General features: G+C 36.3%; 5 protein-coding genes, 1 non-coding gene and 1 pseudogene across 16 annotated transcripts; 3 read left to right on the top strand and 4 right to left on the bottom strand.

The window, feature by feature from the left end:
• Nucleotides 1–200: 200 nt before the first annotated feature.
• Nucleotides 201–288, bottom strand: LOC147949607 (small nucleolar RNA snoR121). Its single transcript, XR_015565623.1, has one exon. It is a non-coding gene; the product is annotated as a small nucleolar RNA snoR121 (small nucleolar RNA).
• Nucleotides 289–3,141: 2,853 nt separating this feature from the next.
• LOC104780750 (PX domain-containing protein EREX) lies at nt 3,142–6,879 on the top strand. Of its 7 annotated transcripts, none has more exons than XM_087507173.1 (10): nt 3,142–3,621; nt 3,984–4,090; nt 4,189–4,287; nt 4,401–4,487; nt 4,561–4,669; nt 4,797–5,464; nt 5,563–5,727; nt 5,810–6,052; nt 6,165–6,383; nt 6,474–6,879. In XM_087507173.1, exons 5-10 carry the CDS (start codon nt 4,585–4,587, stop codon nt 6,735–6,737), a joined length of 1,644 nt encoding a protein of 547 aa, XP_087363299.1. In that variant the 5' UTR covers nt 3,142–3,621; nt 3,984–4,090; nt 4,189–4,287; nt 4,401–4,487; nt 4,561–4,584; the 3' UTR covers nt 6,738–6,879. The 7 variants fall into 7 exon arrangements, 4 of the variants coding, with proteins under 4 accessions (XP_087363299.1, XP_010503583.1, XP_087363295.1 ...); XR_015594631.1 differs by having other exon boundaries at nt 3,178–3,621; nt 3,980–4,090; nt 6,134–6,383; XM_010505281.3 differs by having other exon boundaries at nt 3,180–3,621; nt 3,980–4,090.
• Nucleotides 6,880–7,068: 189 nt separating this feature from the next.
• Nucleotides 7,069–8,559, bottom strand: LOC104704926 (uncharacterized; annotated as a pseudogene).
• Nucleotides 8,560–8,844: 285 nt separating this feature from the next.
• Nucleotides 8,845–9,710, top strand: LOC104780741 (uncharacterized). The gene is made up of 2 exons (XM_010505267.2): nt 8,845–9,238; nt 9,404–9,710. Exons 1-2 carry the CDS (start codon nt 9,011–9,013, stop codon nt 9,596–9,598), a joined length of 423 nt encoding a protein of 140 aa, XP_010503569.1. The 5' UTR covers nt 8,845–9,010; the 3' UTR covers nt 9,599–9,710.
• On the bottom strand, nt 9,681–11,803 carry LOC104780726 (PTI1-like tyrosine-protein kinase At3g15890). 2 transcript variants are annotated; one of them, XM_087452758.1, is made up of 4 exons: nt 11,541–11,803; nt 11,016–11,160; nt 10,658–10,920; nt 9,681–10,578 (listed from the first exon to the last, which is right to left on the bottom strand). In XM_087452758.1, coding segments are annotated over exons 1-4 (1,014 nt in total). In that variant the 5' UTR covers nt 11,543–11,803; the 3' UTR covers nt 9,681–9,974. The 2 variants fall into 2 exon arrangements, with proteins under 2 accessions (XP_087308884.1, XP_010503552.1); XM_010505250.3 differs by having other exon boundaries at nt 11,546–11,778.
• A 1,708-nt stretch (nt 11,804–13,511) lies between these two features.
• Nucleotides 13,512–21,651, top strand: LOC104780708 (topless-related protein 4-like). Of its 4 annotated transcripts, none has more exons than XM_087507148.1 (26): nt 13,512–13,766; nt 14,075–14,178; nt 14,491–14,670; nt 14,783–14,896; nt 15,087–15,245; nt 15,337–15,514; nt 15,607–15,727; nt 16,147–16,262; nt 16,350–16,518; nt 16,667–16,776; nt 17,004–17,073; nt 17,202–17,275; nt 17,619–17,714; nt 17,793–17,888; nt 18,228–18,355; nt 18,438–18,672; nt 18,751–18,915; nt 19,017–19,115; nt 19,335–19,478; nt 19,766–19,876; nt 19,960–20,139; nt 20,229–20,357; nt 20,454–20,549; nt 20,651–20,839; nt 20,930–21,096; nt 21,179–21,651. In XM_087507148.1, exons 2-26 carry the CDS (start codon nt 14,099–14,101, stop codon nt 21,372–21,374), a joined length of 3,402 nt encoding a protein of 1,133 aa, XP_087363274.1. In that variant the 5' UTR covers nt 13,512–13,766; nt 14,075–14,098; the 3' UTR covers nt 21,375–21,651. The 4 variants fall into 4 exon arrangements, with proteins under 4 accessions (XP_087363274.1, XP_087363261.1, XP_087363267.1 ...); XM_087507135.1 differs by having other exon boundaries at nt 13,542–13,766; nt 14,072–14,178; XM_087507141.1 differs by having other exon boundaries at nt 13,594–13,766; nt 13,972–14,178.
• Nucleotides 21,652–21,670: 19 nt separating this feature from the next.
• Nucleotides 21,671–23,645, bottom strand: LOC104780716 (putative lipid desaturase ADS3.2, chloroplastic). Its single transcript, XM_010505240.3, has 5 exons — nt 23,133–23,645; nt 22,834–22,974; nt 22,354–22,494; nt 22,051–22,157; nt 21,671–21,979 (listed from the first exon to the last, which is right to left on the bottom strand). Exons 1-5 carry the CDS (start codon nt 23,631–23,633, stop codon nt 21,784–21,786), a joined length of 1,086 nt encoding a protein of 361 aa, XP_010503542.2. The 5' UTR covers nt 23,634–23,645; the 3' UTR covers nt 21,671–21,783.
• Nucleotides 23,646–24,640: the final 995 nt, after the last annotated feature.

The following is a 24,640-nucleotide window of genomic DNA, read 5'->3' as shown; positions in this document are numbered from 1 at the left end:
AAAAATACTTAGAATCGTCTATACTCGACAGTAAAGCTATACATGATCTTACATATTCATATGGTACTTATAAAAGCATCCATATTTGTTTTTTTCCACCACAACCAACAAAATGGTGATAGAGTCCAATGAATTGTTCAGTTAGATAAAGATGTGAAGTTTACAGTATATCGATGTGAAGCAAAAGGGGAAAAAAAAAGAGCTCAGACGGCACTTGCTATCGTCACGGATGATCAGGACGACAGCGACGGACTAGGCCGACGCTTTATTTAGTTTATCTTCACCGCTCTTATAGTCGATCGAACTCTGGTCGCACAATCTAAAGTTAGTATATTCTACCACTCGACCAGAACGACTTCTGTATATTCTACCAATAATTAAATTATATAACCAAAAGTTAAGAAATATTCAGTTTTTTTTTTGACAAAATATTCAGTTGTTTAGTTTCAAATAAATAGTTTCCTAAAAAGTACTTTTATAATTAAATAATTGGTTCGTAAATTTTGGATTTTGATATTAGTAATTCAATGATGTCCATAGGGATAAAATAGCTTCTCGGAAGTCTGTTAAATATATTTTAGTTGAAATATGAATTGATTTATATCCAATTTCAAAATTTCCGTAATTTGGGGAGAATTTTTGTTTTTGTTTGAAGTTTAAATGGTAAATAATATAATTATTATATTATCTAATGTGGATTTTTTTTATCATTAAATACTAACTACAATCTAATCTTGCTTGTATAATGAGTTACTACAAGGAAATCAAGGGTCGACTTTGCTACACTACCTTAACTATACTCTTTCTTCATTATACATCCTAGACTTTTTATTTCTTTTCTTAACACCATAAACAATTTTTTTCTCTATCAAATATCATGAACGGTACACTCTTTTAATTACAACATAACTACTCTAAATCGTGATTACACTTAATAAACCAGTAATCACGTTTTTAAAACCAAGATTGCGTTTAGTGAACCAAAAACAAAATTAAACCCACGTCTAATTTTTTCTTCTTCATATCAAAAGTACATAAATTTTAGGGTTCCTTTCTTCGTCTCCAATTCATCGCAACAAGAACTTGCTTCTCTTTTTTCTCAATTTTTTTGGTAAGATCTTTTCTCTCTCTTTATAGCTTCTCTCACTAGCTCTGTCATAGCTTTTCTCTTTCTCTCTCTCGTAGATTTTCTCTATCTCTCCTTATAGTTTCTCTCACTACCTCTCTCTCAGTTACCTAATGAACGAAGAAGACATGGATGAGATACAACCCAAAGATATGGAAGACGTTGATAACAATCTTAGTGAGGAAGACAAAGATGACATGAAAAAAGAAAAAAACAAAAGATAAGGTAAGAAAAAAATCAAAAATGACAACGAAGCTGAGATGATGAGGATGAAATAGACCGGTTTGAGTTTGAAATAGAAGATTTATTAGGGAATTTTGTTGATGAATTGTCTGTTGGCCGAAATGAAATTTCAGATAGTTCAGATGAAGAAGATCCAATTGTTTTACGACATAGAAGAATCCGAAGGAGCAGAGTTGATAGATTACCGGTTTACTAAATCTAATCATAATTTAGAATCGTTGTGTTGAAATTAAAGACAATGTATAGTTTATGATGTTAAATAAAGAAAAATATTGTGTAGGATGTTAAGAAAAGAGACATCGAAGAAGAAGTATAGTTGGTGTAGCGTAGCACAGTCGCCCCGGAAATCAATGTCAGCTAAAGCATGTGCTTTAGGCCACATATTATATACAAACTATTTGGGTTAATTAACAAAAAAAACTTTCTTAGCTAAGTTGGTTATGTAGTTGATAACAAGTACCTTGTCGTGCCCTCCTTGGTTCAAATCTTCGTTTTTTTTAGTTGTATGTATCATATGGGTACAGTTAATATTTATATATATAAAATACCATGTATCAAAAATGCTTTAGGCCTCATATTGCTAAGACCGGCCTAATCAATATAGTATATTTTGTATTATGCCCTTTTAGTTTTGTTTATTTAAAAAGTTATTTACAACATTAACCCCTAAAAAGTTTTCAAAACTAACATTACATCAGATTTTTTTTCTTAAATATTTTAAATTTCATTCTAACTAAAAAATAATAGCAATCAGTATGGAAATAAAAACTATCATATCTTTAACCACACATTCTGTTGTGTTTTGAATCTGAATCATTCACAAACAAAGAAAACAACAATTTGATTTCCATTTCGTTTTCCAAAACCTGTGAGTTTTGATTCTTAATGTAAGAAAAACTTCGATTGATATTTATTTAAATATTATAATTAATATATATATAAACTTAATCAAAAAATTAATTATTACGAATATGTAAAATTAAAAAAAACTATATAATGTGGTTATATAGTAGATGAGTTATAAAGAGGACATATTGGAATTAATAAAATATTATTAAATTTGTGTTAACATGGGTTAAATCCTCATTTAATTATTTATCAACACTACTAATATTGGAATATTTGACATAAAATCAAGTTGATTTAACTAAGATTGTGTTAAATAATTAAATCATTAGGAAATGTGACTTAATCACAGCGTATAAATTACTTATTATGTATTTAGATCCCTCATTTTTTTGTTATAATAACTAAAAATCAAAATAGAATCTCAAACACTAAACAAAAAAATATATAACAAATAAATGGTCATGAAGTGTATTGCGGATTAAAAAAATAATAGAAACATTTAGCTGCATAACACTGGAAAATTTAGTTATTTTTCTATTTACAAAATCTTAATATTTAACAAATAAATACAACATAAAATATAAATTATAATAAAAATTATATGTCTGCGGTATACTGCGGGTTAAAATCTAATATCATATCAAAATATAAGAGAGGGATTGTAATATTGGGTCTTGTCTTTTTTATTCTTTGTTTTTGTAAAACTTTCTTATAAAAATATAAATTATTCTTTATTTACCATAATAAAACTAAATACAGTGGATTGATATGGTGTAAAAGTATCATTCTTGAATATCTGGTTTACAACTTGCAATATGATGCATATCTATATATATATATAATAATAATAATAAATCCTACATCATATTTATAAGATATTTTATGTTATAAAGCAATTTAAAACTATAATCATTATTAGAGGTGTATACAATTAAACTGGAGGTTCGAACTCAAGTCGCGTAGCCCAAGTTTGTCACACCAACCCAGTCAACCCAGACGACGAGAACAATCGTTTATACCAAAACGCTCCGTTTTTAGTCTCGGTTGCTGTAAGAAGAAACAGAGCAAATAGTTTTTTTTGATTGAGAGAGAGAGAGAGATCGATCGAGAGAGAGAGAGAAGAAGGATCAAAGAAGAGAGTAATAATACTAATGAATATTTACGCTCACGATCTTTCTCTTCTAGATTTTAATTACGACGTCTCCGGTCCCTTCGCCGAGCAGCTATCTCGCCGCCGCTTCCTCGACGACGACGGCGACGATTATCGCCGTAATACCATTCACGACGGAGTTAATGGACGACGAGAAGCTGATACCGATTCTATGGTATCTCCGCCGCATCGCCACGACGGGATGTCTCCGTTACCTCTGGGGATGGATTGGAGCGCTCCTCCTCGTCTTTGGGTAAATTCATTTTCTCTTGCAACATTACTAATCTGCTTCAATGTTCATGACTCCATCGTAGATTAAGTGATATAGATTCTGTTTCTAATTGGGATTTAATTATCTGGTACCCCTATCCCAAGAATTGACACCCTAGTTGTACCTAGTTGTACTCCTGACACCCTAGTTGTACTCCGCATAGTGGGATTTGAATACTGGACGCGCGCGCTGCGCATGGATTCTGTTTTTGGTTGAACATTTAACCTTTAACAACCTTCATTAAGGCTAATATTGTCTTTTTACTATTGATGGTTTTTTGAGAAATTGTTTTGATAGATAGGGGATATGAGATTTTGGTCCTAATAATTTTTTCTCCTAGGAAGGACGGGACACCGTTTGGCCACACCATCATCAAACTGGTTGGAGTTACTGTGTCACTGTCCCCTCTTGGGTTAGCCTTCCCAAATCAAGCGTTTCAGAACCCGCCGTGGTTTGTAATTTACACATACGTAGCTGATTCTTTTGTTATAGTGATTCTAGCTATTTCATGGTCTTTAATTAAGCTTTTTTACTTCTGTCCTTTATCAGTTTTATAGAGTGCAAGTGGGGATACAATCTCCTGAGGGAATCACTTCTGTTAAGCTTATACTTAGAAGATTCAATGATTTCTTGGAACTATATTCGTCAGTGAGTACTTTCTTTACTTAATACCCTCTTCTTAGTTCTGGCTCTTTACTCATTTCATTTGTTTCTTTGGATATGATACTCAAACATTGTAATTGGGCTATGGTGTTTTTCAGATTAAAAAGGAGTTTGTGACGAAAAGGTTACCCCATGCACCACCAAAGAAGATTCTGAGGGTAAAAAACCAGACACTTTTGGAAGAGGTAGCTATCGTTTCTCTCAACTCTTAAGATTAGTGACAGCAAAATAATTCTCAAAATGTTTAGTCAATTGCAGAGGAGGTGCTCTCTGGAAGATTGGATGAATAGACTTTTGTCAGATATTGATATATCCAGAAGCGCTCTGATAGCAACATTCCTTGAGTTAGAAGCTGCTGTCAGGTCTTGTATGTGCTCTTCTTTTCCTTTTGTTTTTTCTCTTGTTTGTACAACGTGTGAAGAATTTGATTATGTAATGTTGTCTGAAAACCTATGTAGTATGTATTAATATGCTTCCAACTCTTTACTCTTCAGATTTTAGTGATGAATGTCAAGAAACTGAATTTACCTCTGGGAACATTCCGGCACTTCCAACTACCACCTGCTCTGATGTTCCTGGTAGTTCATCAGTTATCGTGGATCATGGCAATGATTCTGCTGATGAGACATCTGATGCCTCAACAATAAAGCATGACAAAGCTAGTCTCAAAAATCTTATCTCGAGGAATTCAACTTCTGAAGATGATGTGACTGATTGGCATGAATTAATCACAGAATATGGACTTCTTGATAAAAGCTCGTTCCGGGAAAAAATCGAATGTCTTTCTAGGACTAATGGAGCTGCAGAAACTGGTAGTGTAACAGGAGGAGGCATTTCTAGTCAAGTTGGAATTCAGAGATTGGAGGGAAGTGACAGAAAATTTCAAGAAAAGTCCATTGAAAGCATTGTAACTCCTGGGGAACCTGATTTAGTTAACCAAGGGTCTATTGGTTCTCAGGATGAAGTTCATGGAAACATGCATAGTGCGGTTGGTGTAAATACTGAGATTCAGGCTATTGTATTTCACTCTGAGGAGAGACATAAGTTAAAGAGGGTTATTGATATGTTAAAGCAGAGACTTGAAACAGCAAAAGCTGACACGGAAGATCTTATCTCCAGGCTGAATCAAGAGCTAGCTGTTCGACAATTTTTATCAACAAAGGTATGCAATACTATCACACATGTTTGTACTCTCCTTTGTCTTTTAATCTTTGAATGGATGAAATATATTGCTTTGCGTGTTCGGGCTTGGTCTTGTAGGTTAAAGATTTAGAGGTTGAACTTGAAACAACTCGAGAGAGCTGCAAGCAAGGCATGGAGAAAACAGTTCTAGATGAAACGGAAAGATTTACTCAAATTCAGTGGGATATGGAGGAACTCCGCAAGCAATGCATGGATATGGAATCGTTGTTGAACTCTATAAAGGTTTGTGTTTCTCTCAGTTTCTTTCAATGTAACTTGCATTTGCATTCAGTTATAGATGTCTTTCTTTATGCTTGGCTTATAGGACGAGAAAGCAAATATTGAGACAGCAAATCAGTCACTTGTTCAAGAAAATCAGATGTTGCTGCAGCAGATCATTGATCTAAGAGAAGAATTTGAGAATTTTCACAAAGAACATGAAGAGCTGGAAGTGAAATCGAAAGCAGAGCTGAAAGTACTCATCAAAGAGGTCAAATCTCTCCGAACCACTCAATCGGTTATGAGACAAGAGCTTAGTCGCACAATGAAAGAAAAACTGGAGATGGAGGTAAAAATGCTCTTTGCAGGAGATTTATTCAAGTCTGTTAATTCTGTAAAATCTTCTTCTAACAATTGGAACATCTGGCAGTTTTAACGCTTAAATCTTCTGCAATGTTCAGAGAATTGTTCAACGGGAGAAGGATAGAGAAGAAACTGCAAAAAACGCAGACGAGAAGTTGCTGCATGAGTATGATGTTCTACAAAATCGGCTTCAAGAGTGCAATGTCCAGTTCCACATTGAGGAGGAGAGTACGTTAATAATGGACTCATCATCTCCATCTGAAGCCATCGAGCTACTAGCAACATCTGATAACCGAATAGGTCTTCTAATTGCTGAGGTAGGTTTAACGAAATGCTTTGCTTTTTTTTTGTTATACTGAGTTTGTGCCTGTTTGAGACACAAAAAGTTAATGTTTTCTCGAAAACAGACCCAGCTTCTCTCAGAGGAAGTGGAAAAGCTGAGGCTTACATCGGGAGGGCATCGTGGAACAGACGATGCGGTAAGGAAGATGCTGACGGAGGTTCTGATTGATAATGCCAGATTAAGGAAGCAGGTTAACTCTGTTCTTCGTTGCTCCTTGTCCGCACGTGAAATCTCAGTCAGAGAACCCGGAATAGAAGAGGAAGTAGAAGAGCCAGAAGGAAGTATTGATCTAGCAAGAAGTGTTATGAGCAAGATCCTTGAGAAATGATTTTGTCAGGTTTTTCTTGAAACTATGATAGTACACATGGTTTTATCTTGTTATAAAATATATTGTAATAAACTTATTAATTCCTATGTGTAATACACACTTTTGTAGTAGACATTTTTGTTCCTCGAGTCTACCAAACAAATAATCGTCTTTCTTGTAGAGCAGTGCTAAGATGATTCTCTCGTGTTATCTTAATCAATTGCTCTGAAATATATCTTGACATTTCGTCTAAGGACTGGTTTCATCATGTGTTGTAAGAAGTACTGTATTAAGCAGGCTAAAAAGAAAACAACATTCGTATACAGTATCATGCTAAAAAGTTTGACGTTAATTATATTCTTCTTCTTATTCCTCTCTTACGACGTGGCAGCAGCACACCCTCATGTTCCAAGACCAATGATGGGTCTAAGTGAAGTACCATTGGTATCACCATGTCATATCCGAATTCGTATCGGCCAAATTTAGTACGCATGCCTCTTTTGATGTCTTTTGTCACTAACCGCAGCCTTTTTGTTGCGACATCAAGAGAAACGATACGTTCAGGTAAATACAGGTAAACGAGAAGAGGATTGGTTGGATGGCAAAGTAAAGGATGTGGAAAAATGATCCGCTCTCTGGTTTTTGGAGGCTGCATTCTTATGAAAATTGACATGACGAAAGACATATCATGTTGCTTAGTTGTCTTTAGATTATATTCCCGCATGTAGTCTTGTATCCACGGAATATCAGAAACCATGTCTCTGAAATAGACAGAGTCGTGCTCTTGTTTCCACAGGGACTGTTTGTAATCCACGAGTGTCCAAATAGAAACATGGTGATGATCATCTAGAAAACACAAAGAGAGAAAATAGTTAAGAATCATCAATAGTTTCGAGCTAGATTTATAATTTCAATGTTAAAGGTTTTAGTAATTCACGTGGAAAGGGATAACAAACGAGCTGAATGATGCGTAGATGGCCCATAGAGACGGTTAATGTCTCTGTAACGACCGCATCATCACCATAAGAAGCATGGCGCATCTCTTGAGAACGATGGATGATGATGCATTGTTGCTTATATTTAGGGTTATAAGCTACAATAGGTCCGTCGTGGGCTAACCAATGTAGAGCTTTATTAAAGTTCAAGGCCTGGCAATGCGTTGGCCACCATCCGGACTGTGACCAAGGCGGATGCTCGATAGTATAGGAGTTCCATTATCCGCGATTAAAATCCAAGACTTGAAGATTAAGCGTAGAAGGTGTAGGCGCTAATAGCTTGACAATATAGTACCTGCCCGTCGAGCCATTCCCTGTTAACCCGATAGGAAATACTGAGAAGACCTTGTGAGTTTCAGGAAGACGGGTCCATTGCATTGTCAAAGGACTCACAATGTAGTATTGTGATCGTTGCTTACGACGTGAAATATGATATTTCATGCATAGCAAGACGTCTTTGTAGGAGGCTAGAACACAAACAGGAGAATGATTAAACTCAGGATCGATATAGTTGTTTAAATTGAATCCTTTCCAACCGTCTAAGCATGTGTCGTTTGTAGCACAGGGAGGCTGTGTGTTGAGGATCAAAGCGAAGGTCTTGTCATAATGAAAAGAAGAAGATAGCACAGAATTCCACTTCTTGCTCACGCTTTTGCAAACAATGACATCTCTAGGGTTACGTAGCCTTGAGAAGATCTCTAGCAACAGTAAGCTCTCAGGTAATTAGGTAAATCATTGATGAAGTTTGTTTCTGTTGTTACATCATAATCACAAGTTTCAGCATCGTTAGCTTTTCCTTTGAGTACTTCTCTCCTGTGTGTTCTCTTTCTTTTTCTCGACGACGCCATCTCTAATTAGTTTCTGACTCTCTCTGGTTTAAACTTTGCCGTGCTTATGTATATAATAAATTAATAATTAACGCAAGCCCTAAACCTAAATAATTAGGGTTTGTAATTAGTATATTAGTCTCAAATAATTAGGATTCCGATATCTTTTAATATTTCCTTTCCTTTGTATCCCCTAATCACTTTTATTTTGTTTTCTTAAATTAAAAAAAAAAAAAAAATCACAACTGTTCCGCGAGAACTCTCTATTTCGTAATGAAAGTGAAAGAAAACGCAAACGTGGGATGTGGTTCAGCGTTTGCGTTTGGGCGATATCGCAAAACCGACGCAAACGTGAGATGTGTTTTTTATTAGGTAGGCGTCGTGTCTCTCTTATCCTCTCTGTTCACGCCATTCACAAGACTGTGTGTGACACTTTAAAACGACTGATTTAGAGAGAGGGAGAGAGAGAGAGATGTCAAGTTCTGTCTTCCTCCTCGGTATGGCGATTGGAGTTCCGATGCTTTCTCGTTCGAGCTCTGTTCACCGGAGCTTAGAGCCCACGAATAAGAAGACCATGAATAGTATCAAATTCGCGACCACTTTTCGAAATCCTTCAACCGGTTTAGGGACAAAACGGTCATTTCGCGTTACCGCTACCGATGACCGGTCAGAACGAGCCGATAACGGTCAAGGAGTTCAGGTCAGTTCTATTGGAGCTTTTTTTTTTCTTTCTATCAGAGGGCTCAAAGAATTGTCAAAATTATAAGTTAGCCCCTGTGTTTTAGAATTGATCGAAGAAGTCTATGACATTTTAGAAGTTTTGGACTCGATTAATTCAAAAATACATTAAGTCCTCTGTCTACAGGAGGACTTAAACTATTTGTTGAAGCTGGGAGTTGGTTCAGTGGCAGGCGCAGCTATAATCAAATACGGATGTGTCTTGTTCCCTCAGATCACAAGACCTAATCTCACCCAAGCCCTCTTCATTATCATTGCTCCTGTTGTAATCTCTGTTATCCTTTTGATCCTGTCGTCTTCTTCCTCCAAGAAACAGAACTGATTGTGAATAATGTGTAAATCGAATCTAATTCAGCTCATTGTGAAAAAGATACTCTGTTAGTGGTGAGAAAGGTTCAGTATAATGCAGAATAAAAGATTCAATCTTTGAAGAATACCAAAAGATTCACAATTTGCCTTTTATGTGCTCAATACCACACCTTACAAACTCCAATATCAGTGATCAAATCAATGTTATGAACCAAGAAACACACCAAAATAATAAGCAAGACCTCTGGATAATGATCCAGTGATGGAGAAAAACTAGCAAATATGAACAGAAGCTTGTACAAAAAAAAATCCGAGAACAAATGAATTTCTGTGCCTAGCCATTCCTATTCTTGTTGTTGTTGTTGTTGTTGTTGTTGATGATCCTTCTCTTATGAGATCACATCTGAGCTTTCCTCTGCAACCTGCTCGCTATTGTTTTCGTTGCTGCTAAATGGATTCTTGAAAAGAGGATTGTCTTCAAGTTCCGACATTTTCTCCTTTGATTCATTCATCAGCATCTCCACCACTTGAGACATTGTTGGTCTTTTCTCTGGCTCTGTCTGAGCACACATTAGCCCTACCAAGACTACTTTCTTCAGTTTCTCTTCCACATGTTCCTCTTCCAGCCTCTGGTCAACGATTTCACCAAACTTTCTTTCGTAGACAAGTGGTAAAACCCACTCGGTTATACCCCGCGTTGTTGTTGGATTCAGCCTTTCAAGAGGTCTCTTGCCACTAACAAGTACCAGCAAAAGGATGCCGAAACTGTACACATCGCTTGTTTCTGATTCCTTTCCTGATGCAACACATTCTGGTGATATATACCCATTATTACTACTTTTGGCTTTGGTAGCTCCATCTCCAGTACCATCTGGCATCAACTTACCATATCCAAAATCTGTAACTCGAGCTTCGAATTCAGAATCTAACAAGACATTGCTAGCTCTCACATCTCCATGAATTATCTGTGGGGTTGCGTTGTGGTGTAGGTACCTGAGCAAAAGACAGAAAGTGTCAGAAACTTATTGACATATCAACCTTAACCCAACTGGTTTTAGATTCTGAGACTCACGCAATGGCCTGAGCAGAGCTTATAGCAATCTTCATCCGCTTGGACCAATCTACAAGACATTCAGCTGAATGCTGGCCATGAAGATGTGAAACCAAGCTCAGATTCGGCATGTACTCATATACAAGAAGACGTTCTTGTCCTTCAGCACAGTAGCCACGAACACTCAACAAATTCTTATGACGAATACGAGCAAGAATCTCAACTTCCACAGCGAAATCAATCTCCTCTCTGTTACTCCATGCCTTCAATCTCTTGACAGCAATCTGCAAGAAGACACAAAATTATCAACATCACAAGACCAAAGTTTGTAACAAGAAGCAAGTCCTTAGATAAAGAAGAGACAAAAATGTTTAGTTACTTGTGATCCATCCCATAGCTGACCCCAATACACACTACCAAATCGACCTTCACCGAGTTTGTTATCGTAATTGAAACTGTTAGTGGCCGCATGAAGTTCCTTCAATGAAAATATCCTCCAAGATGGCTCTGTCTTTTCCTTCTTCCTGTGTGATTGTCACATCAAACACCAAACTTAGTATCCTCAAAAACCCTTTTTTAAGATCATTCATCAATTCATTTAGAAACAAACAAAAAATTATCAAATGCAGAACAGTTGAATCAATCATATCAGCTTTGAAATGAATAAAAACTACCACGGATCAATCAGGGCATATATATAGTTATGAAGAGAAAGAAAAGGAACAAACTTTACATTCAAAATAAGCTACAAAAAAAAAAAAAAAAAGATTCAAACATCCAAAATCGATATTGGAATCATAAACCCTAATCACCATAAACCGATTTAACCAATAAACACATGCATCAACCCAAGAAAGAGAAAAAAAGAAATCAGATATTTCGAGTCAATGAATCAAAAGATTACATTACCCATCAAATCCTTTTCCACAACAGCTATTAAAAAGTTGCATCTTCGAACAAACCCACAAGAAAAACAATTAATCAGCTGGCTCTGTGTTTAGATTCTTCGTCGTACGGAGAAGGTAACAGCAAAATAGAACAAGTCTGAGTAGCTCTATTTTCGTGTCGATGTGAGATTGATGAACAGAGAGAGAGAGAGAGTAATTTTGGTCTTTTTAGTATTTTTGCACGCTTTCACTTTTTTTTTTCCTCGCAGCCAATAATAATAATAATAAAATAATGCAGATACGAAAAAATCATTAAAAATTAAATACAATTTGTAAACCAAATGAAGATAATTATTATTATTTTTTGATAAAACAAGAATTAGCATTTTGAAACCCGTTGTGAAAAGGTAGGCAGGCACTAAATGATCGTTTTGAACGTTGAGAAAGTGTATATTATATAACTTCTTCTAAAGTATACTTCTTTTTATATAAAAAATGGTCGAGTGTATTTTGATCTTATAAAATTAGAATTTGTTGTTGTCATTGTTGAGGGTCGGCTGATGATGTGTGACGACAACTCATCCAGACATTTTTTAATTCGATGTTTCACATATCAAACAAAGGAAACAGAAGAATTGTCCAAAACAAAGAAAGACTTCAAAGATTCGACGATCGTTTTTAATATTAAAGAAAAAAAAAGTCTCGCTAGCTCTCTGGTTACAGAAATTTGAATTAAACTGGTGATATAATAACATAATGTTTAGTAATAAATTGCTAAAAATAATCAGCGTAATCAGAAAAAATGGAATGTTTTATACTCAAATTAAAATTCTAAATGAGGGGAGACTGGGAGTGATTGCTTCACTTCACTTTAACATGGGCTTAAGGAATCCTTTGCTAATTTAATTGCAATGATGGATAGTTTTTGTAGGTGTCATTGACTAATTGTCAAAATGATAATTGTGACGTGATTTGAAGCCTTAATCTTAATTGGGCCAGTCTTATTTTCAACAAGCTAGACTTAATCTCAATTGGGCCAGTCTAAACTTGGTGTGGTTGATACTTGTAATTATAACACGTTTTACACAATCATCCTTTTTAAAGATAGTACTAGCTTTTTAATCTATTTATGGAATTGCGTTCAAAACCGTCTTAGGGAATATAAATTCCTTTTTTTTTTTGTGGGGATTATTACTATAACAAAAATAGAAGAATATAATATAATTCACCCAAAAAAAAAAAAGAAAAAGAATACACATTTTTTACATTCATGTATTTTGTTACCTACCACATATGGTTTATATTTTCTATAAAGTAAATAATCCAAAAAAAAACTTTAACTATTTTTTTTCTTTTTTCTTTTTGTAAATAAAAATAAAATAAAAGGAAATTAACAGTTAATATTCTGATTTACTGATATTTTTCTGCAGTTCAAAAATATAAAATTCTTTTTTAACATTAAAATTAACATTAAATGAATATTAGAGAGGGGTTATCTTGTATTTTGTTGTAGAAAAAAAAAGGGCAATTGTCATGACTAAAATAGGGGTTATTGGGATGACGTCCTAAATGGATAGTAGTAAGACAATTATGGCACTAAATTCTTCTCTACACAGAAAGAGAAACAAACCAATTTATCAAATTCTTTCTACTTTAATGTGCTTTGAATTTGAAAGAAAGAAAAAAAAAAAAAAGATACTACTAGTAATTATTAAGCTACACACACTGCATACAACGTCGAAAGCTAACGAGAGAGCATTAATATTGACAGCAGAGATGTACTAGATTCGCAACAACATAAATTACACGTCATTCCAAAAAAATAAAACTATGGGGTGGGGTGCGAAGTAGATTAACATTTTCCTTTTTTTTTTCTTTTTTTTTCTTTTAAGCTTTTATTTTTATTTTTTTTGGGAGTTTTTAAATTAAATTCCTCTATCTACAAAATACACGCTTCTATTAAAGTAAATAATTAAATTTGTAAATATAGACGCCCAACGACCACACAATTAAATAATAATAATAAATGGAAAGAAAAAACAAATAAATCCAAAAAAAAAAAAGGAAACTCCGAAAACGAGACAACATCAGAAAGAATCGGCATAAATAGCCATCATCCTCTCCCCACGTCTCTCTCTCTCTTCTTCTCCAAAGTCTTCTTCTTCTTCTTCTTCGCTCTCTCTGCTTCTCTCTCTATTTGTTCAAAGTCAAATTCAACCAACCAACCCAACCCAACCCACCAGGTATAATAAATAAAAACTTTTCTTTTTAATCCTCCTCCTCGGGAGCCCCTCTCTCTCTCTCTCTGGTATATTCTCACACGTGCGCATCTCGTGCCACCTGGAGAGGGGGATTCGTTTCTTCTTCTCTTCAATTCGATCGATTTCGTTTTTGTTTTTTTTTCTTAGATCTGTTTTTTTTTTTGTTCTTCTTTAAAATGGGTGTGAGGAGGAGGAGGAGGAGGAGGATGTGTTTATAATTGAAGAAAAAAAAAGAAACCCTAACTCTCGTTGTATTGTGATCGATCTGTTACTTTTCGAGTCTCTAGTAGTAAAAGAAGAAGAAGAAGATTAGTATGTCGTCGCTCAGCAGAGAACTCGTCTTTTTGATACTTCAATTTCTCGACGAAGAGAAATTCAAAGACACTGTTCACAGGTTTTTTTCTTTCATCCCTCCCCCTTTTTTTTCTTTATTCATGATACTTAATTTGGTTTTAATTGTGGTCCTGCTTTGTTTTAATTGTTGGGATTAGAGTTTAGTTATACTACGAGTGTTAACCGTATTGTGAATCTCTTTTTTTTTTTTTTTTTTTAATTTTGTATTTAATCACCATTATTATTAAGTTCAATGCGTTTTGTCAAGTTGTGATTTTTTTGTTCTCTGAAAATTATTTGTTTTTTTTTTTTTTTTTTTTGGATTTTGCTGAGGCTTGTGTTGTGTTGTGTCTGTGTGTTTATTAACGACTAGGTTGGAGAAGGAGTCTGGTTTTTTCTTCAACATGAGGTACTTTGAAGACAGTGTAACTGCTGGTGAATGGGACGATGTCGAGAAGTACCTTTCTGGTTTCACTAAAGTTGATGATAATAGATACTCCATGAAGATTTTTTTCGAGATTCGCAAGCAGAAGTACCTTGAAGCTCTTGACAAGTATGTTTTCTTTTCTTTGCTATAAATATCAAAGTGATGAGAGATTTTGGGGTTTGAGAGGGTACACACAGTGTTGATATGTTCTGCTTCTTCTTTCTTTTGTTTTCTGCAGGAAAGACCATGCCAAGGCGGTTGAGATTCTTGTTAAGGAGTTAAAAGTGTTCTCTACTTTCAACGAAGAGCTTTTTAAGGAGATTACCATGCTTCTAACCTTAACCAACTTCAGGTACTTTCTTTTGCCCTTGTATTTTATGTTCTGAATTTTAAGTATGGAAGAGATAAATTTTAATGAATTTGTTTGTTTACCATGCGTCTCGTTGGTTTTGTTGATCGCTCGATTATTGAAAAGCATGCTCTTGTTGTGATGCTCATGTTTTATTATTAATTAATAATCCATTTTTCTTGCATTGTTCAAGGGAAAATGAGCAGCTTTCCAAGTATGGAGATACTACATCCGCAAGAGGTATTATGCTTGGGGAACTTAAAAAACTCATTGAAGCAAATCCTCTCTTCCGAGAAAAACTTCAGTTTCCCAGTTTGAAGAATTCAAGATTGAGAACCTTAATAAATCAAAGGTACCAAGCTTTTTTTTGTTTTTGTTTTGCTTCTCTCCCGTTTTTCTTTTGGTACAACAACTAACTGAATGCTGTTTCTGCTAAATCGTAGTTTGAACTGGCAGCATCAGCTTTGCAAGAATCCCAGACCAAACCCTGATATAAAAACACTCTTTGTTGACCACACGTGTGGGCATCCGAATGGTGCACACACTCCTTCCCCGACAGCTAATCATTTAATGGGTTCAGTCCCTAAAGTTGGAGGCTTCCCACCATTAGGTGCTCACGGTGTAAGTTTTTCTAAGTTTAAAGCTATTGTTGGAATTTGGATTAGTTTTTATCACATGAATTTAACTTTGTAGTCTATATGCTCTTGGTTCAGCCATTTCAGCCAACACCAGCTCCTCTCACAACATCTCTTGCAGGATGGATGCCTAATCCATCGGGACCACACCCTACTGTTTCTGCTGGCCCTATCGGCTTAGGTGCCCCCAACAGTGCTGGTAATGTTGTCCCAACTAGTTTTAGATTTAGTTTACCGAAGTATTAGCTATGTGGTTATGTAAGGTACCATCCCTTGTTTAGATCACCATTGGTTGGGTGATTATTTGGGCATCTAGGATTGCCTGAACTGCATGAAGTGATAAAAAAAAATACTTAACTGTATCACATTTCCCAGAATTGTAGTGGTAAAGAGATAGAAACATGCTCATATGTGGCGTTTTGGTGAAATTTAAAATACTCTTGTTTTTGGGTTACACAGAGTAGCAAAGTATTTGATTTAATGTGAGATAACCTGAAGTGTTCTCTTATGTCTCTATTTACTGCCATTTTTTGTAGTCCACAATGTAGAGATCTATTTGTGTATGTTTGCCAATTAGATACCTTATCATAATCTATATTCATCATTTACTCCTTGCAGTGTCTATGTTAAAGCGTCCCAGGACTCCTCCAACTAATAGCCTATCAATGGATTATCAGACGGCAGATTCTGAAAGTGTGTTGAAGAGACCCAGACCTTTTGGTATTTCAGATGGGGTAATAATGGCTGCTTATTTGTTTTTTCGGCTCAAGTTCTCTTCTTTAATATCTTAAAAGTCACAGTTTTCTTTGAACATTTTGCAGGTTAATAATCTTCCAGTCAATGTCTTGCCAGTCACATATCCAGGGCAAAGCCATGCGCATGCAACTTATTCTACGGATGACTTACCCAAAAATGTTAGCAGGATTTTGAGTCAGGGTTCTGCCATTAAGAGTATGGATTTTCATCCAGTACAGCAAACTATGCTCCTTGGTTGGTTTTCTCCTCTGAAGCACGCACTCTTCTGATTTATTCTATCTTATATTATAGAATCCTGCAAAACTTGGATCAAGACAGTAAAAAATTATATCTTCTCAGTACTATCTACTAACATTATCTTGTATTTACATTTGTTTCCTAGTTGGCACCAATCTTGGTGATATCGCAATATGGGAGGTGGGTAGCAGGGAGAAGCTTGTTTCTAGAAGCTTTAAAGTTTGGGATCTTGCTGCTTGCACTGTGAATCTTCAGGTATAGTTCCTCTTTTATTTATCTAATGTAATAGTTAGTCGGATATTTGTTGTTAGTTAGCTAAAACTACAGAGGATTTTCTTCTCTTTCTAGTGAGGAACAAATCAAGGTTAATAGTTAGTTAGTTATCTGATAACTCATAAAAGCGTTCACTATTGCCATGTACTATATCAAGGACATTTTTTCCTTTTGCTGACCCGTTGTCTGATTTTATTCTTGTGCATAAGGCTTCACTTGCTAGCGAGTATACTGCAGCAGTAAACCGAGTTGTTTGGAGTCCTGATGGAGGTCTTTTGGGTAAGCCATTCTATGATCTTGTGTTCGTATTGTTTAGTCAAGTATTTGTGTCCCTCCTGGGTTTAGGACTCGTCGTCGTATAAATTTTATGGTAAATCAAGTGGTATAATGTCTACTTCCTATTTCAGGTGTTGCATATTCAAAGCATATTGTGCATATATATTCATATCATGGTGGCGATGATTTACGGAATCATCTAGAGGTTTGTCTCTTACTCATGACTTTATATATAATTGTGAGGTTGCACCAACTTCTGTCTCTTTTCCTAGTAGGTTATTATCAATCTTCTTATGTTTTTTGTGATACTCAATGTTATATGTGGATATAGGCATGGAATCTGTTCACTGGAAGAATTTATAGTTCCCTGGATTCTGATAATATAGTTTTTATTTATTTTGGGTCCTGTTTGTCTACTTCCAACCTGTTACGTTATTATCACCGAGCAGCATTCTTGGATCTTTGGATATATGTTTATCGCCGTTCACGATTCTTGGATTTTTAAGAGTTCCCAACACGCTGATGTTTGTTTTTTGTTACCATTATAGATTGATGCTCATGCTGGTAATGTCAACGATCTTGCTTTCTCCCAACCAAACCAGCAATTATGTGTTGTGACTTGTGGAGAAGACAAGACAATCAAGGTTTGCATCTTCGCGTAATTTCCTACATTTATATAATGAGACCATCTTGCTTCTAGTATCTAAATGCTTTCTATACAGGTCTGGGATGCTGTCACCGGAAATAAATTGCACACCTTTGAAGGTCATGAGGCACCTGTTTACTCAGTGTGCCCACACCAGAAAGAGAATATTCAGGTAGTGTAGAATGCATAAAGTGTCTCTTGCTCTCTATTCTAAGGCATTCCATGAGATGAAGTAGATTTCCCAAGTGTCTATTTGGTGTTCTCTGCTCAACCAGAATTCCTAATTTCCATTATTTACAAAGAGACAGATACATGTACAGATGCTAATAGAAGCATCTGCAGCACACTCTCTCTACAATGTTTTAGCTTGATACTTGTTTTCGTGTTCTGTATAGTGATGTGAGCAATTTTTTGTTTCGTGCTCTACATTTTTAGACTGCGTGCAAGCTGATAGGTTATTTTGACCATTGAGATCGTTATAATGGGGATTTTATCTTCTTTTTTTTTTCAGTTCATATTCTCAACTGCTGTTGATGGGAAAATAAAGGCTTGGTTATATGACAACTTGGGTTCTAGAGTGGATTATGATGCCCCCGGTCGATCTTGCACGGCAATGGCATATTGTGCTGATGGGACTAGGTAAATGATTCCCACTGTAATATTATGTTCTTTACGTATCCATCCCTTTGTTCATATTTTTATATCTTCTCGTTTGTTGTAGATTATTCTCTTGTGGTACTAGTAAGGAAGGGGAATCATTCATTGTTGAATGGAATGAAAGTGAAGGAGCTGTGAAGCGGACTTATCTGGGACTAGGGAAACGGTCTGTGGGGGTTGTCCAGTTCGATACCATGAAGAACAAGTTTTTGGTAGCTGGTGATGAGTTCCAAGTCAAATTTTGGGATATGGATAGTGTTGAACTTTTGAGTACAACGACTGCAGAAGGGGGGTTGCCGGTAATGATCTATTTCTATCTCAATTGTTGTTGTTTAATTGACCTTTGAATGAATTGGTTGCTAACTTCATATCAATAGTCTTCCCCTTGCTTAAGGATCAATAAAGAAGGTACTCTGCTGGCTGTCTCTACTACTGATAATGGAATTAAGATACTAGCGAATGCTGAAGGTTCCAGGATTTTGCACTCCATGGCAAACCGTGGCCTTGACAGCTCTAGAGCTACTCCTGGATCAGTCGCAAAGGTAAACACTTGTCATCATATCTTACTTTTCTGCTTTGTCTGGGCGCAATCGCAGAAATAAATAAATAAATTCTGATCTGAATGCATGATTTTTGTTTTTAGGGTCCTATTGGTGGCACATTCGGCACTCCAAGTTCAAGCACTGGAATGAGTCTATCGATGGCTGAAAGAAGTGGACTAGTGGCATCTGTTACTGGATTGGTAATCCCACCTGTAAAACCTTTTAAGATACTTTGTTCGTTAAATATTTTCATATTATCCCATTGGAGAATGTTGACCATTTAAAATGTCCACTTAGTTTCTTTAGTGAAGTTGACAGAGATCAAAGCAGAACTGTTAAGTTCATGCATACACCTCAAAAGATAATTCTGGCACTTAACCGAAATCCTGCTAAGTTCATTCACAATTTTTTGGTTTTAGAATGGAGATAATCGCAGTATGCCAGATGTCAAACCAAGAATCCCTGATGAAGCAGAGAAATCAAAGACTTGGAAGCTGACAGAGATCAGCGAACGATCCCAGCTTCGTACTCTGCGGCTTCCTGACAGCCTGCTACCAGCAAGAGTATGTATCTAATCTATTTTCAAACATGTTGTTTCGTTCCAACTATGATGTGTTCCAGTCCTTTCCTTACAAGAATTAGGATATGCCTATTTCTCCCCTCCCATAAGAGCTAAAACAACTCCCTTATATTATAGTATATGCGATGCGATTCTATGATCCAAAGTCATTTTAAATTCTTTGGATATCTAAAATTAATTTTCCTTTGCATAGATCTTATTTTTGGTGCCCTTTGTTTGAAGACTCTCTTCTTATCTATGGTCATTATGTCATTTTGTTTCTTAATGCAGGTTGTTAAGTTAATATATACAAATTCTGGAGGTGCTATACTGGCATTAGCAGAAAACGCTGCACATAAATTATGGAAATGGCAAAAGAGTGAGCGAAATCTTTTGGGAAAGGTACATTGCCGTTTTGATTCAACATCTAGTGTCGATTTTGGAATTCAATACTTACAGCTTGTTGTATGTCTTTTTTCTTGTAGGCAAACAGCAATGTCCCACCACAGCTCTGGCAGCCATCTAGTGGAGTACTAATGACAAATGACACACGCGAGGGAAACAAAGAAGATGTGGTTCCATGCTTTGCGCTCTCAAAAAATGATTCGTATGTCATGTCAGCCTCAGGAGGGAAAATTTCCTTGTTCAACATGATGACTTTTAAGGTCCCTCCATGTTCAACTGACGTCTGTTCCTCTGTTTGGCTTTAAGCTTTGTGTTTGCTCACTTATTTTATTTTTTGTTTTCTTTGCAGACGATGACAACATTCATGGCGCCACCTCCAGCAGCGACTTCCCTTGCCTTCCATCCTCAAGACAATAATATTATTGCTATCGGAATGGATGACTCGTCTATTCAAATCTATAATGTCAGAGTCGATGAGGTATCCCAATTCAACTGAAAGTGTTCAAAGGACTTAATAAGTTTTTCATGGAAACAAATATTTAAAACAGCTTTTGGATGGTAATGAATCATGCAGGTTAAAAGTAAATTGAAAGGTCATCAGAAGAGAGTGACTGGTTTAGCATTCTCAAACGTTCTAAATGTTCTTGTTTCCTCTGGTGCTGATTCTCAGGTATGCTTATATGCTGCATTGGTTGTAATTTATTCCCGCTGCCACTTCTTTCATCTGCGGTGTTATCACTTTCCTAAAATAAACGGTTTTTATCTGTGTAGCTTTGTGTATGGAGCATGGATGGATGGGAAAAGCAAGCTAGCAAACAGATTCAAATTCCAAGCGGGCATTCGCCAAACCCACTTGCTCATACACGCGTTCAGTTCCATCACGACCAGACACATGTGCTTGTTGTCCATGCCAGCCAGTTAGCCATATATGAGGCTCCTAAGTTAGAGAACATGAAGCAGGTCTACTGCTAAAATGTCTCATAGTGCATTACATCCATGTATTGTTAATGTCCTTAACGGCCTGATATGTTTCTTTTCCTCTTAATGCAGTGGATTCCGAAGGAGTCAAGTGGTTCAGTCACAGATGCTGTATACTCATGTGATAGCCAGTCAATCTACGCAGCCTTTGATGATGGAAGTGTGAGTATCTTGACGGCAACAACATTGCAACTGAAGTGCCGCATTGGTCCCAGTTCATATCTGCCTTCGAACCCTAGGTAAGAATCCTCTGCTATATTTCAACATTTCCTAGTGTTAAGACCAATTCAACATCAGTAACATCTGTTCTTTTTTGAACAGCTCGAGAGTATATCCAGCAACAGTCGCAGCTCATCCGTCTGAACCAAACCAATTTGCAGTTGGACTAACTGATGGTGGGGTCCACGTGATCGAACCACCAGGTCCAGAGGGGAAGTGGGGAATGTCCCCACCGCCAGAAAATGGTGCAGGACCAAGTGTCTCCTCAGCACCCGGGTCAGATCAACAACCGAGGTGAGGCTGAGTCTGTTCACCAAAAGCTCGCATCATGTAGCCTCCCAAGTCATTATTATACAGAGGAGAGCTCTGAGATTGTAGGTGATGTATGTTCTTACTTATTCATAGTAGGTGAAAGGTGACTCAGCAGTTTCTTCCATTAATTCTAGTGTTTACGAAACGGTTTTTTTCAAGATTATTATTATCATTATAGAGTTCTCCTCCCAACAGTTTATTTATTTAGATTTCAAAGGTTTGTAGACAAAGATTTGATTAGCCAATACAGATAATGTTACGAACGGCTTGGAGGCACACCAATTCAGACAAGGATTAGCCTTTGTAGACAAAGATTTGATTAGCCAATTCAGATAATTTCGTTGTTTGGAAATGTAGGAGAGAATTATCAAAAGTTCTAAAACATAAATTAAGAATCAGACCAAGGTCATTCTCTTCTTTTGAGATTCAGTAGGCAACTTAACGTTGGTGGCCAAACCAATAGCTTCAAGAAACCTAATGATATACCAAGTCCCGTCGAGCTGCCACCACTCAAGTCCTTGCCTGGCCGAGAACTCAAAGGCATGATGATTGTTATGCCATCCCTCGCCAAATGTTATAATCGCCACCCACCTATATCACCAATTCATTAATTGTTATTTAATATATTTGGTGAGATTACAAATATATATGTACGTGTGTACCAATTGTTTTTGGAGAAGTCAGAAGTGTTCCATGCTCGTGTTCCCCATACATGGCAAACTGAGTTCACCAGAAAAGTCGTGTGGAGTCGAACCACAGTTGCAACACCCTGTCCATAATCATACCTTACCTTTATATTATTTGGCTAAGATAAATATAAAATATCTACTGTGATTCGACTTGAACCATGAGTCCATGACACAAGTCGAATTTTTATATCATCAAATGGAATATATGTAGCATAAATTTTTTAATAATATATTATAGTTGAAATGAAGACAAGGGGATGATTTGTATATCCTTACAATTCCCCAGACAAGGAAGGGCATGCCTCCCCAAAAATAGAAGAGAAGGGCATAAGCCATCTGATGCAAAAGGACCGTCCGCTGAATGAACCTATAGAAGGGCTGCCTCACAAGGTCATCTACATTATCATGTCCACCACACTGCAATCCGATGGTTAATTCAAGGTTAGGTATGTCCCTGCCCATATAGGACCACTCTTTTCAAGGCCGGATCAGTTTAGTTCTGATAGGGCCCGTCCTAGTTTAAAAATCAAGACCAAATATAGACCAGTCTGCAGAGCTACAAGGCCTGCTAGACGTGGACTTCCGGACCAAAATAGTCCACTACAACATCTTAAATCAGGCCTATAGGCTATAATTGAACTTCTTTCACAATATCAAGTTCAATTTATGAGCTTGTTCCTTAAGGAATAACTTGATCAATTTACCATGGTCATCAAGAAATTAAATAGGTTTTTGACAACTGAAATTTTTTATTACCTTTTTGAGGATAGAACCGCTATCAAATATCCAAGTCATGTGACTAAACCAAAACCCTTGCGTCGGGCTGTGTGGGTCACGTTTTGTCTCACAGTGCTTATGATGGTACCGATGGTTGCTCACCCACTCTATTGGGTCTCCCTGCGCAAACAATTTAGAAGTTACGATCAAAGATATATATATATATATATATGTATATATATATATATATATATATCCTCTTAACAGTTAACACAATGTTCATATATCAAACAACCGTATCATGTGAATATATATATATATATATATAAAAGCCAAACCTGAAAAGCCAGAAGGCCACCATAAGCAAATAGATACTCAAGCCATTTCGGCAGATCGAAACTTCGGTGAGAAAGGTTCCTATGATAAGACAAGGTGATGCAGACTCCATTGATGTAAACGAGCCAAGGGAAAACCCGAAAAGCTGCCCAATTGAAATGAAATGGAGCCAGGAGGCTCAGCAAATGAACCCCACCGACTACGACTAACTTGCCAACGTCCCAAGAAGTCCAACTCCTTTCCCAAAATTCCCTCTTCTTTCCCACCACCACAACCTCCGACAAGGGTATTTTCCAGGAGCTTTCGACATTATCCTGTGCACATTGAACTGCCACGAACGTGCGTTTCCAGTGAGCCACGGACCCTCCTCGTTTGGACAAAAATGAGTTTGTTGAGTTATGTGTTATAAGTTTGAACAAGGCATTGTTATTTCTTGGGTTATATTGTTTAACAAATGGTGGAAAATGAGAAAGCTGTCTGAGAGTTGTAGAGAGAGACACCATGTCGTAAAAGTGATGCCTTTGCATGCATACCCAATGTGCTATTATATACTAGTTAGTATATGGCAGTTTAATGACATTTTTGGTCCAACTGGTTATTTAAAAAAAAAAAAAAAGATTAGATTCAATATATCATTCCTTTTGGTTCAAAAATAAAAACATCATTATTTTGGTAATTTGCTTAATTATGGAATTTTATAACTATTTTCCTTTCAAAAATGAAAATTAAACTATTTTCAATGCAAAACATCCGTAAATTTTTCGTATGGCATTCAGCATTCTAATTGATTTTTATTTTTATTTTTTTGGGGTACTTTTAGTTTTTACCATTTGCGACAGTCAAAGACATGCCACGTATGGTGACTGATGGCATGTCTCGCTCACGTAAGTACGTAACGGCTGGTGAGTTTTAAGTATATACATTTAATTTAATGAACAAACAAGGTGGTACAAGTGACCAATCACTAGTACGTGGTGATTCTGACTGACCAAGTAGAAAAATACGAACCAATAAGAGACGGATACAACACAAGCGCCAAATACCAGCTGGCAAATCTATAATGTCTAATAAACTATTGGAGTTCAAGATTGATCCAGACGTTTTCCCAATTCCCACAAAATAGTTTTCCACGTACTAATTGAGTTATTGTGATATTTTCGTTATTATATATTGTTTCTGTTCGTATCCTAAGGGAGTTATTAAATGTTATGAATGTCTCATACTAAACGTTTTCACTTAGGATATTTCTCATAATGGTAATACGATTGCTGAGTTGGGCAAATATATGTTGGAGGATTTCACAAGCGCATCACGTAAGGAGCATATATATGAAACGGTGAGACTCATGAGTCATGAGCTACTGGGCCGAGTCTGCTCAATAAATAGACCCAAAAACAAATTTCGAACTATAAAGATAATTGTATGATGAGAAAATAAACTTGTGACTTTCCTTCAAATACTCATTATCGTAGTAATCAAAATAAACTTTTCTTATAAAAAAAATATATAT

Source organism: Camelina sativa, chromosome 1 (genome assembly GCF_030686135.1).
Source record: "Camelina sativa cultivar CO46 ecotype springtype chromosome 1, ASM3068613v1".
NCBI classification, from domain to species: Eukaryota; Viridiplantae; Streptophyta; class Magnoliopsida; order Brassicales; family Brassicaceae; genus Camelina; species Camelina sativa.
The sequence above is the reverse complement of the archived record's forward strand: the minus strand, read 5'-3'. Positions and strand labels throughout refer to the sequence as shown.

Coding starts and splice junctions, on each gene's coding strand:
- LOC104780750 (XM_010505281.3), top strand. CDS start 3,370: ATGAATATTTACGCTCACGATCTTTCTCTTCTAGATTTTAATTACGAC. Junction 3,622..3,979: donor GCGCTCCTCCTCGTCTTTGG/GTAAATTCATTT, acceptor TTTTTCTCCTAG/GAAGGACGGGACACCGTTTG. Junction 6,384..6,473: donor TAGGTCTTCTAATTGCTGAG/GTAGGTTTAACG, acceptor TCTCGAAAACAG/ACCCAGCTTCTCTCAGAGGA.
- LOC104780741 (XM_010505267.2), top strand. CDS start 9,011: ATGTCAAGTTCTGTCTTCCTCCTCGGTATGGCGATTGGAGTTCCGATG. Junction 9,239..9,403: donor ATAACGGTCAAGGAGTTCAG/GTCAGTTCTATT, acceptor CTCTGTCTACAG/GAGGACTTAAACTATTTGTT.
- LOC104780726 (XM_010505250.3), bottom strand. CDS start 11,586: ATGCAACTTTTTAATAGCTGTTGTGGAAAAGGATTTGATGG. Junction 11,161..11,545: donor TGTGGAAAAGGATTTGATGG/GTAATGTAATCT, acceptor ACAATCACACAG/GAAGAAGGAAAAGACAGAGC. Junction 10,579..10,657: donor AGCTCTGCTCAGGCCATTGC/GTGAGTCTCAGA, acceptor TCTTTTGCTCAG/GTACCTACACCACAACGCAA.
- LOC104780708 (XM_087507148.1), top strand. CDS start 14,099: ATGTCGTCGCTCAGCAGAGAACTCGTCTTTTTGATACTTCAATTTCTC. Junction 16,777..17,003: donor CTTGCACTGTGAATCTTCAG/GTATAGTTCCTC, acceptor CTTGTGCATAAG/GCTTCACTTGCTAGCGAGTA. Junction 19,116..19,334: donor TGGCATCTGTTACTGGATTG/GTAATCCCACCT, acceptor TTTTGGTTTTAG/AATGGAGATAATCGCAGTAT.
- LOC104780716 (XM_010505240.3), bottom strand. CDS start 23,633: ATGGTGTCTCTCTCTACAACTCTCAGACAGCTTTCTCATTTTCCACCA. Junction 22,975..23,132: donor GTGGCCTTCTGGCTTTTCAG/GTTTGGCTTTTA, acceptor TTGTTTGCGCAG/GGAGACCCAATAGAGTGGGT. Junction 22,495..22,833: donor GCGGTTCTATCCTCAAAAAG/GTAATAAAAAAT, acceptor ATCGGATTGCAG/TGTGGTGGACATGATAATGT.